Source organism: Mugil cephalus, chromosome 3 (assembly GCF_022458985.1).
Source record: "Mugil cephalus isolate CIBA_MC_2020 chromosome 3, CIBA_Mcephalus_1.1, whole genome shotgun sequence".
Classification (NCBI taxonomy): Eukaryota; Metazoa; Chordata; class Actinopteri; order Mugiliformes; family Mugilidae; genus Mugil; species Mugil cephalus.
Genome location: NC_061772.1, coordinates 5,060,659 through 5,073,141, shown reverse-complemented (window position 1 = coordinate 5,073,141; position 12,483 = coordinate 5,060,659). Strand labels below are relative to the sequence as shown.

Sequence of the window (12,483 nt, the reverse complement as noted above, 5' to 3'; positions counted from 1 at the left end):
CCATTTTAGTTCCTGGGACTACACTAATTGAGTCACTTCTGGCCCACTGTCATACTCTAGATTGAACAATTATAAGACATGTCCTATTAAAAAATGGAAATAGAAGAAAAGAAAGTATGGGGCCCACTGAAAGGGTCTATAACAGTATAGTAGTGCATCCAAGCAGACCAATAAACCATATATTATAATGTTTAACCATAATATATTTTCAGTCAGTACGATTGTGCTGCAGAAGTTTCCCTGACTCTCTCCACATGTCCCTACATTGTGAAAGGTTTGAAACATCTTAAGTGAAAAAAAATATACTCTTGTAAATCTGAAGTTTGGCCACTGACAGTTGGTATTAAGCTTTACTCTTGCAGCCCTTTACAGTCTTGTTGGGACAGTAGCAGTTTGCTATAATGGTGCCATAAGGGGCAAAGGCAAGTCACTAGAATCCTGTTCAGTAAAATCCCAGACATGTCAACAGAATCCCATGACACATCATCCGTATATGCTGTGGCATGCCATTAGCCACTTTTCAGTCTTGCTGCTGTTGTGAGTGTGGAACTGTGAATGGATGTCATAAGAACACAAGTGGACAAGTGGAACACAACGAAACTTAGGCCACTTCTGACCTTGCATAAACATCCATCATGGGGAATCTGATCAGTCAGTGCGTTTACATGCAGAGCTTAATCGGGCTATGCTCAAAATTCGACTTTCTGACTACAGTCCTTGTCCCAGTTTACATGCAGCGCAAGAAAATCGCATAACTGTTCTCCTCTTCCACACTAGGTGGCGATACGTATCTTTTCACGGGTTAATACCACGTTAATACGGCCCGATTCTACGGGTTGACCTATTACGTGATATAATAAACTAGAGTCGTTCATGCGGCGGACCGGCATTTCAAACAACCACCAGATGGATAATAGTACATTTTTTTCATCTTGTGCGTAATGTTTGCGCTACTTCTGGTGCAGGTAAGATCCGCGCTATCCCTCAGACGGCTCCGTTTCTCTTCTTCTTCTTCTGCGACCAGCTTTCTTGAACGTTTTTGTTCCGGGGTCACACGCCAGCGCAGCGGTCGTGGAGCATGCGCACACACATTATCCGATTGAAAAGTCTGATTCAATCGCATTATCTGGGTGTCTCATTGGATAATGATAAGCCCGATTTTAATCGGAGTAACGTGTTTACATGCACTTAAGCAGTCCGATTAAGGCAATAATTAGTTTTTTTCACATGCATGTAAACGCACTGAGTGTAAAGTACAGATGTGAACATACCCAGAATGCATGTAAACTGATTGCGTGATGCGTGTACTGATTGAGATGCATTTGAGAGATACGATCTCTGACCACATTTTGAGGTAGTCAGTTTTCGCAGTTGGTAGCTTGACCACACAATGCAACCTGAGTCACATTAAAGACCTACACACCAGCGTGATCCTGCATCAGTGTGGTTTTTGCCACAACTACCATTGCAAAATGATTGCCTGGTCTGGTCTAAGTGGGTGGTACATGTCTAAGTAACATCCTCACGAATGCCACGTCCAAATGTTTGCCAGTAAAACACTGAACTATTACAAGATAGTCAATATTATTTATTTCTCCTGTTAATGGATATAATGTTGTGGCTGGTGTGTAAGGAGCAACGTGAAATTTCTGTCCTCAATATACACTGGTGTCTTTATTTTCCTTTATTAATGGAGATTGTGGTACATATGGAAACTTCCAGGGTTGAAATAATAATCTGAGTTTTGTGCACTTCTCAAGAAATAACAAAACTCGGGGAGGAGATCAATAAATATTAACTTAATGTGTGCTTAAAGCTATGACGCACACACATAAAACAGCTCTGGTTATAATATTCGACTGCGCCCCAAATGATGTCAGTGTTTATTTGCATACAGAGCGCGGAACTGAGATCGGATCTGGAGAGCTGCCTGAGGTCACACGTGGAGAGGCTTTTTATTGCCACGTGTGAACACACATACCTAAAGATCGATTGTCTAGGACGGATGTTAATGCAACTTCTGAACAGGGCCAAAATGACTATATTAACCAGTTCTCTGGTGTCAACAAAACCAAACATAAAACAAACAAGTTCTGTCTGAAAGCTCCCTGTAAACGCCATAAAATGTAACACAAACAAAATGCCTCATAGTGGCACATGTAAAAAATGACTAGTTATCTAGGTGAACATGTTACATTTTATACTTTTCAATTCCTGACTGAAGCATGTATTGAAGGATGTACATCTAATTCAAAACCTCTGAGCATAACTGAAATGAAAGGAGCCTAGCTAGCTAGTTACAACAAGCTTCATTCATTCACAGACACCTATCAAAGCATCAAAGCAAGCACCCTGTAGACTCAATGGGCGTGTGTGTGTGTGTGTGTGTGTGTGTGTGTGAGAGAGAGAGAGAGAGATGTAGGATGCAAGCATTTCAAACCACCCTACCCCCCTACCCAAGCTGCTATTGACCCGTTGTGGGGTGTTTTCCTCTTATCCTTGCCCTTGGCCCTACATGCCCCCTGAGCACCCACCCATGTAGCTAGAACAGAGGTGCTGCTAGGTCACTTGTGGTGCAGGACACACACACCCCCGCCTATCTGTGTTTGCGGATCACTTCACAGGACAATCTTGCTATCCATCTTTGCCCGGTCATTGTGGACCTGCCCTCAGCTGAGAAAGGAGTTTCATTCATAGAGGGAAAAAAAATCCTACTCTGCCTTCTCTCTTTCACTGTGTGAGGGAAGCCCTCACACGCACTGTGTGTGCAAGCTATTCGAGGTCATTTTTAGAATACTATGAAGAGGCATCAAGACTTCAAAGCTGCACATAGAATGTGGGTGAAGACAAATGTCACCACTTCAACGCCATTGCAAATTAATACTGCTTTGCTTTAAGTTAGGAGTTAGTTGAACTGCCTTGTAACATACTTAATTAAGTATGTTACAAAAAAATAACATTCACTAAATAAGAATTCCATGCACAGACACGTAGAATAAGAGAAACAATCAAACACACAAAAGCAGTACAGAAGCACATTCGCAGAACAGGCAAATGCACAGTCACATGAAGTCTCACACTCTTGTGGTTTGGCTGTGAATTATTCTTCATTAGTTTTTTGGTTTATTTTTGGGGACATTTATATTTCTCATTCTCATCAAGAGCCAGGCAAATAACAAATTCATGTAAGTATGTAGACTCTAGTGCCAAATGTATTTAACATGAGGCTGGAGTAAGTTTGAATATTCTGAAGAGGCAAAGAAATTGAAAGCAAATTAAAGGACACTGCAAAAGCTGCAAGTGAATAAACACTGGGATAAAAGCAATGACCTTAATATGGTAAACTGCAGCACAGATATATTTATTTTCCAGCCATAGGTTCTGGCAGTGTGATCAGTAGTCTGTCTAGCTGTCTTCACATGAGCCCCTTTAAAAACGCCTCCCTGTTACCACAATGCTGCTAGAAGAGCCTCACTGCAAAAGTCACATGCTCCAGCTCCCTTTGTTTCACACAAAAAGCCCCTATCTGTTGTCTTTGCAGGAGAATCAGAAAACTGCTGGTATCTGTTTTTCCAGTAGTGTTTGTAGAGATTACTGTATATTTTGTTTCTCAAGGCACCATTTGAAAACATATTACACTATACTAAATAAAATAAAGTTGTTTCTATAAATGTTTCATAAGTGATGTGTTTTCAGTAAAATGACTACCAAAGACAACAAAGGTTAGAAAAACTTACGGAAATGAGGTCATTTTTGTTAGATTAGGATAATCCTATAATAACACAACTTTATTATTTCAGAGGAGGAAAGTAGTGTTGAAGCAGACACCATGTAAAAAGTCAGTAATAGTTAATTGTTTAAAATTAGGCATTAAAATTAACTCACACTGTTAACACATAATGAGAGTGCAAACAAATGCCATAATGTTTGGAGTTTTAGCAATTTTACTGTTATGTTTTACATGTAAATACTTGTAAGTAGTTACATGTAATATTTTTCATAGCCAAAATGATTTACTTTTCTTTATCCCTCACAATGGGCTCTGTCCATAGAAAATGTAACACACTTTAGACATTACGGTAGTTCACCCAATAGCCCAGGGAGGAATTTCAAGAATGTGAAAGACTCCAATTCATATTTAAACTAGATTAGAAATATACACTTGTAAGTTTTAACTGAAGGAGCTAAATACATTGCTGCTGACAGGGTTTAATTGACCGAACTGTGCTTTTTATCAAGTTGTAAATATCAGACTAAATGACTAAATGAATGTTGTTTCCTCTCCAGTCTTGAACGTCTTGAACTTCTACACCAGAAAGCTGTAAAGGTGAAAATAGTCTTATAGTTAATGACATATGAAAGACATTGAGAAACTTTTATAGGGTAACAATGTTAACTTTTCAAATGCTCTGAACTTTTCCCTACATGAAAAGTTACACCAGTGTCTGCCTAGTAACAGTAATTCCTCCCATTGGTGTAATTCCAGTCTCCTCCCTTTGGGAGGTGTGTGAGTGTGTGGGTGTGTGTGTGTGCGTGTGCGTGTTAGGGAAAGCCTTTAAGGTTAACAGACCAAACTAGACTACTGCTTCAACACTCAGGTTAAAAGGAAACAATTATCATTTAAGTTGCCCCGATAGGTGAGTTAATCAGGTTCACTCCATTCCATTCAACATGAATTTGAAATGCACCCAGTGTGATTCTGTTGTATTTTTCACACCCCAATCTTCAAACAATAACATGTCGAACCCCAGACAGCCATTTGTTTCAGTGAAAAGAAGGGAGGGACACTACAGGTGAAAATGGCCTTTAAGGTGTTTAGAATAGTCTGATTTATTACACTCCCTCCTGGCCTCTCTCCTGTTATGTGGTGTAAAAGGAAGGGATGAATGAATAAAGCAGTGTTTCACTATTGGCCCATGTGCTCACCTTATGTTTGCTCAGACAGCTGCTGTTTTCATTCGGTTAAACAGAATAAGGTGGGCTGCGGGCCGTTATCGCCCCCTACCGGCTCTTCTCCGGTGGGCTCTACTCGCAGAAGACAGACGTCCCCCCCTCCGGACTCGGCCCAGATCCTGGCCCTCCTCAAAAGCAACCCAGCTCTGGTAGAAGGAGGAGGAGGAGGGGAGAGGCGCCGGGGGGGTGCTGCCTGCCTGCCTGCCTGGCTCTTTCTTATATGTGGCTTTTTACGCGTAGAAGCGCGCGCTCCCTGGCAGACTGCACGTCTCCTTGATCCCCCCCCCTAACAACGGCTGACGTCATCACGCGCACACGGCACAACAACTGCTTGCCAGTGCGCGTTCGTAGACTTTTTGTCTGGTGAAGAGAAGCTGCTGATTCTTCAGAGACCTCGCGGACACCGGGGTAGCAGCAGCAGCAGCAGCTGAAACCGTGATCCAGAAAGTAGAAAAAAAGAGGATTTAAAACTAGCTGACTGTACCCTTACGGACGTCTGCCTCGTCCTGCCGTGACAAAGACTTTTTTTTTTTTAAACGAGGCGATAGGAAAATTCTACCCGGGACCATAATCGTCGCCTATTCATTCATAACAGAAGTACTATGGACGACCAGCTGCTGTGCTGCGAAGTGGACTCCATCAGGAGAGCCTACCAGGATGTCAACCTGCTCAACGACCGAGTTCTACACACAATGCTCAAGGCAGAGGAAATCTACCTACCTTCGCCAAACTACTTCAAGTGTGTTCAGAAAGAAATTGTACCAAATATGAGGAAAATAGTTGCCACCTGGATGTTGGAGGTTAGTTTGACGCCACTTGAACTTTACTCGTCTAAGTTTTGCTGCGAAACTCGAAACTTGTCAGTTTTGTCTCCGTTTCCCCTTATTTGTGCTGCCTAAAACGCGATCAGTTAATATCTACTATTTCCATTGTGAATGTTTCACAAAGGCTCCGAAAGGTGACTGCCATTGGTTCCTCGTCTGTACGGGGAGAGCACTGCAGATCACAGATCGTTTCCCACTATGATCAACCGTGCTCATTATTTCTCAGCCTATGTTGTTCTGTAAGGTATTATTAAATCTATCTAGATGGATGAGGAAATATTCCAAAATAAAAGCAATGTACACGTATGCAGTCTGGCCCGTGCCAGTAATACGCGCCATCTTTGTTGTCGTATAGAAGGAGGATTTTGATATAGTTTAAAATGTTTAGTATAAGGATACTGAGAGTAACCCATTTATAACGTCCAGGGATGCATCTATAGCATGCGTCTGCAGGCTGACTGCTAACACTCGCTGATTGTCACCAAATGGTAAAGTTTGTTTTGTTTACTAATAGTAGTCTAGTGAAGATCGCAAATAAGATTTGACATTTCCAAAGCTGTAAAAGTAATTAAGCCATGTTCATTGTCGGATGTGAAAGTATTTTCAAAACGTTACACGGGGTTATGGATTAATTAGGGATGATATATATATATATATATTTATGATGTATATATATATATGAAAATAATGTTTAAAAAAAAAGCCCGATAAATTACCATTAGCCTATTATTATGACTCTATTATCCAAATCAGTCGCAGTTTGGCACAGTCGATCATGGATCACATGCTATTTGTACACAGTCTGATAATTGGTAAATATTTCTGCTTTGAAAAGAAGACGAAATGAGTGAGTGAAACTTGCGTTGACGCCACCTTTGTGTCCTAGTCAGAAATGACTGCAACGTAGTTGCTTACTGGTTTCATCCTTGGCATGGCTTTAAACTGTGCTATTCTAAGGCCACCATCCTATTACAGTTTGCCTTTAGAATACTTTTGTTGCATAGCTACTTTCTTTAGTAGTTAAATAACTACTAATTAATTATTTGAACGCAAAAATGTTCTTCCGATTGTGATTTTGCTTGAAATGATTGCAGCAGCTTTGATATTTAACACAGACAGATGTGCACATGTTAAGAGACGGAGCCAATGGGAGCTAAGACTCCATAATGCATATGAATGGGGGGTTACTTCCTGCAAGCAATAGTCTCTTCTAAGTACTTTTCTCACCTCCTAGGTCTGCGAGGAACAGAAATGTGAGGAAGAGGTTTTTCCACTGGCTATGAACTATTTGGACAGATTTTTATCAGTGGAGGCCACCAGGAAAGCAAGACTACAGCTGCTCGGAGCTACATGCATGTTTCTAGCATCTAAGATGAAGGAAACTGTACCCCTAACGGCAGAGAAACTCTGCATCTACACGGACAACTCGGTCCAGCCGGAAGAACTGCTGGTAACTGACTTCTGCAAACTGTTGCATAACATTTATGCTACATTAGGTTTACATGAACACCATGCACTGGAGACTACTGAGTGTTTGCAGTTCCTCTAGTTTGCCAGCGTCACCGTGTTCTAAAATGATTGATTATGTTAAGGCCATAGATAAATCATTCAGTTGAGCTGAAATGTAGAAATTAGCTGCAGTCTCTCAATGGCTGCCTCTTGACTTTCCCATGGTGATCGGAAGGCCTCTCTGGTTTCATGAATGGTCTCAGCCCCTGCCAAAAGAACATGGATTCACAGGGACACCTAGTGGCCATAACACAGAGGTGCCACCTGTTGGCAATAAATTGAGCATTCAGTCAGTTACAGGCACACACTTTTCTTCTCTGTTTGCCCCCAGTTTTACTTTCTCTTGTTAGAAAAAAGTGATATTCAAGAAATTTCATCCCATTATAATCATATTTAAATTTACCAACCCCTTTCAGTTAAGTCAAGAAAGTTGCATACAATGGTTTTACAGCATCAGCATGTGCTTTTATAGTATTGGAAGGGTTATGATTAGGGGCAGTTGCATCACAGTATTTTGATCTCTGCAGGGCAAAAGAAAGGATGATTAAGTACCAAACCAAATAATGTGAAAACATACAACTATACTGCTAGAAGTATAGGAAAAGCCTGTAGAAAGACCTACAAGTGAGTAAGTGCATCCCTCTGGTCTGGTCTGTTCACAGCAAATGGAGTTACTGGTTCTCAACAAGCTAAAGTGGGATCTGGCTTCAGTCACTCCTCATGACTTCATTGACCACTTCCTTTCCAAGCTGAGGATCTACCCATCCACAAAGCACATCCTAAGGAAACACGCTCAGACCTTTGTGGCCCTCTGCGCAACAGGTGGGACATCAACCTTATGTCTTTATATAAGTGATATAGTTGTTTATGTACAGTCAAGTGACACATTTAGGTAAACGTTAGACTTTTAGATTCTACATTCGGTGTCCTGTTTTCTCTCTGTTTATGTATACTTTGTGATTTATTATTATTATTTACTGACACAGTGAACAGTTATTTTACTTTTCAATAATTATGAAACTGCTACTCTACGCAGATATTCTGTAATAATGTGCCGATTCTGCTTCAACAGATGTCAACTTTATTGCCAGTCCTCCGTCCATGGTGGCGGCAGGCAGTGTCGTAGCAGCCGTTCAAGGCCTCTACCTGAAGAGCCACGACGCCTCCTTGTCCTCCCAGAACCTCACCAACTTCTTGTCGCAGGTCATCCGCAGTGACCCGGTATGGAAACGCAAATGTTCCTCCAGAGTGAACGGACACATTTGGTTTTGACATTAGTGTGAATTAGTGTTGACTTAGTGTTGATTGTGTGTTTGCAGGACTGCTTGCGGTCATGTCAGGAGCAGATAGAGTCCCTGCTGGAGTACAGCCTGCGACAGGCTCAGAAACACAGCAGCACATCAGAAATCAAACGTGTAGAAGAGGACGTGGACCTGTCCTACACCCCGACAGATGTGAGAGACATCAACATCTGAGATGATAGATCGAAAGACAGATAGATAGATACATAGATACATGATAGATAGGTAGATACATAGATAGATAGATAGATACTTTATTGATCCAGAGGGAGATTCACCCACTGACATGATGACTTGGGTAAAGTCGTCATCAGAGGGTGGTGATCGGGGAACAGGTGCCTCATCTGAACTCAGCCTCTCCTCCTCATCCTTCTCCTTCTTGCTCATGGCCTGCTATCATGGCTGACGTGTTGCTCGCATGTCAGCTGTCCACTGTGGTTGCACGATAAGATTTCATTCCACGCGCCACGCAACATGTCGCATTCCTGGGATGGGAAACGAACTCTACAGTAAACACTGAAGATCAGTCACCTGCATGGGCTGGAGTTGAAGCAGATGCATTTTTTTCTGATTCCCTCGCATAATAAACTATCTTGGCCAACTTGCCCATTAAAACATCCCAAAGTGTTGTCTACAGCAAGTCCTCACTGTCTGTGTTCGGGGCCCTCAACCGAAACCTGACATTTATTAAAGCAAATAGGCTGTTTTTGTTTTATATTCTTTTCAGTTATGTTTTGAATGATTTAGATGTCTTTAGTCTTGTGACTTAGTGCAGACAGTTTTAATATATCAATGCTTGCTCAACACTTTTCATATAATTTTAGACATCTTTATCATGAAATCCACAACTTTTCCTGCAAGCCTTTTTGTTTTTAAAGCGATTGTAGTATGTGATGCTTTGTTTTTATCAGCCCAGAGACTGAGCTGCTGGTGTGAAGGTTTGGATAAATGTTCATTCCTTGACCACAGTTGCTTAATCCGTTTCATGTTGCTCATAAGATCAAATCAGTGCACATGCAAGCAGAGAAATTCACAGTCGGCTTTCTTTTTCTGTCCAGCTAGACCTAATACTATTCAAAATACTTTTTTTTTCTAAAGCACCTTTGGTTGGTGATGCTGGCTCAACTAAAAATCACAGTAACACAGTCTGTAAAAGAACATGAATGGGATAGTGGTATGAGCTGGACCCTTGAGGGTGGAGTCTCAGCAGGGCAACTGTATTCAGAAATGTTTAGTGTAGTTACCACTCAGCATGGAGGGCCACAATCTGAATGTCCAGAGGTAAAAAATAAGAATGAGTATTATTTTTATAGTTAAAATAATGCTTTATTTTTTATACAGAAAACATATTTATTTTTGTTGCTTGCAACTGACCGTGGCTCTACCAACTGCCGTTTCACCCAAAGCAGTGAGCTTATTTCTGACATCAGAATGGCCATGCATTCCAGGAACATGGTAAAATGACACGTGCATCTAAAATCCCCCAGGACAGAATCTCCTTCGTTGCACCACCTCAGTTTAAATGGGGCTCATGGATTATGGGAAGATGGAAGAAGAGTTGAAGCTAAAAAAAAAAAAAAAAAAACAAACAAAAAAGAGGCGTAATAAGACTATTTTGCACAAGCCTAAAAGACATGGGCTGAGCTTCTTGGGACTTGCCTAAAAATGTGGAGAGCTAAATTGGCAACATTACCAAGAAAAGTGAAAAAGTAGCTATTGGTTAAAAAGGGTTTAGGCTCACAAGTGTCTTTTTTTTTTTATCTGTGGAGTTCAATCCAGGACGTTTTCACGGCCACCTACACGTATACTTCATATGTGAGGATGGACAGTTTGTCGTGAGCAAGAGGGCTCTCTTGAAATGAAAGTGTGGAAAACACTCTGAACTCTGTGAGTATGTCACACTCTGTTGGAACCATTTAAATTACATTTTGGATTGTATGTTAAGAATAGAGAGTAGGAGAGAAACACTCCCATGTATTCTGCTGCTATAGAAAATAAATCCCAGCTACGTGTTTCAAAATGATGACAAAAACTCATAATAGATTGTTTTTCTCTTGTTGTTTGCTGCTACATTTTGGTGTTTTGTTTCTTTTCTTTTTTTCTTTTTTTTACATATAAATGTCATTATATTGCCAGTTTGAATTTTCTCATAGAAAATTGTGTTTTTGACATCATCATTTTGTTTTTGTTTTGTTGTGTAGATTCTATATGTTGAGTTTTGTTTTGTTTATAATTACGTAATATGACTTTCCATGCTCTTCCAAAAACAAGGGATAATGAAACAATGTACAGAAATGCTTTCATCCACGATACCTCATGTGACAGTCAAGATCTATCTCTAATTTGTAGGCATTTTATGTGTTGTGTTCTGTTTTGATTGTTGGTTGAGTGCCTACTAGCTCTGTTAAACCTGCTTGAGGTGAAACTCCAGAAATGGAAACCAGACAGTCCAGGGCATGCTTCGAATACCGGTGCCACATCAGAAAATGGCATATGTATAACTCTGTTGAGTGTTAAGCTGTCTCGATGAAAGAGACTTTTATCCTCTCTTTAGGCCCATAGCGGCCTACCTTCCTTACCCCTTTTTATATTTATAAAAGAGAGAAAAAAAAACTCTTTGCTCCACTTTTCAAACTGTCAGTGAGCTGATTTGAGTTTGTAAATAGATTCAGTGTCATGCTTGATAAAGCCATAGACTGTTTTTGTTCTGCTTTCACAAGTAATTCAACACACTTTTGTCTACTTCATCCCAGTTGTGTGCATCTGAGGCAAAAATGTGCTCATCTTTGTGTCGTCAACACAATTAAAACGTAAATTAGATGGAGTTTTGGAAATCTAGCCGTCTGCTTTTGTCCAGAGGAGATGATTGTGCTATATGCAAACATTTCACTTGAGAGTCTACATCCTCCTTAGATGATGTTAACATACGATAGGGAGGGCGGTCATTTGGTGTAAAAAGCACTACTAATCTTGATACCTATTTTTGTTACATTATGCTGGTGTAGAGTTTACAGAATGAATGTTTAGCTGGAGAATCTACCACACATGAATTCTTACTATAACAACATAGGCTGCTTTAATTACACACATGCCTACAAAAAATGTGACCTTAAAAACAGGTGTTTGAATTTTTTCAGTCAGGTTTTAGAGTTCATCATAGTACAGAAACAGCACTGGTTAAAGTTACTAACAATCTCCTCATTACTTCAGACGACTAATTTTTTTTGTCTTTTCTGTACTTGTCCTGTTACATCTCAGTGCTGCATTTGACACTACTGAGAGTTGAAAGTGCGACCAGGATTTAAAAGGAACTGTAGTGTTTGCTCTGGGGGTTTCAGGCTCTGGGTTCTATGAAGCGTCTGGAAACAATTTGGATTGTTGTTGATGCTATATAAATAAATACAACTGAAATGAAATTGAATTGATGGTGAATATCTTAATCAAGTTAACTTGTTGAATTGCATTTGGTTTATTACTGTGTCTGACCAATGCACCTTAAAAGCAACACACAACACACATCATTCAATAATACGGACCTTAACAAAGACAGGAAGGACAACCAACTTTAACAAAATAAAACAGGAAATATTGCCACAGGTCCAAAACCATGACACATGAATTTGACATTGGATGTTTTTTTGTTTTTGTTTTTTTACCAGTAAGTCAGTTGATGAGACACCTGAGAAAATGTGTACACCTTTGAATGTATCATAGCTTCAAATCAGTATTATCACCGCCTTTTAAAATGTGATTAGACCCTACTTCAGAAATGACAAGTGCCTAATTTGAACCATTGACACTGATCATCAGAGACTTAACCTACTGAACATGGGGAGTTCTCATAACTTACGTGTCATCCTGGGGGCTGTTGAAATGTTAAGAATTTTTATTTATTT

The 12,483-nt window shown here is 40.3% G+C and overlaps 1 protein-coding gene across 1 annotated transcript; it reads left to right on the top strand.

Annotated features, from left to right (window-relative positions):
* Positions 1-5,137: 5,137 nt before the first annotated feature.
* On the top strand, positions 5,138-12,003 carry ccnd1 (cyclin D1). Its single transcript, XM_047581308.1, has 5 exons — positions 5,138-5,753; positions 7,012-7,227; positions 7,949-8,108; positions 8,359-8,507; positions 8,606-12,003. Exons 1-5 carry the CDS (start codon positions 5,556-5,558, stop codon positions 8,759-8,761), a joined length of 879 nt encoding a protein of 292 aa, XP_047437264.1. The 5' UTR covers positions 5,138-5,555; the 3' UTR covers positions 8,762-12,003.
* Positions 12,004-12,483: the final 480 nt, after the last annotated feature.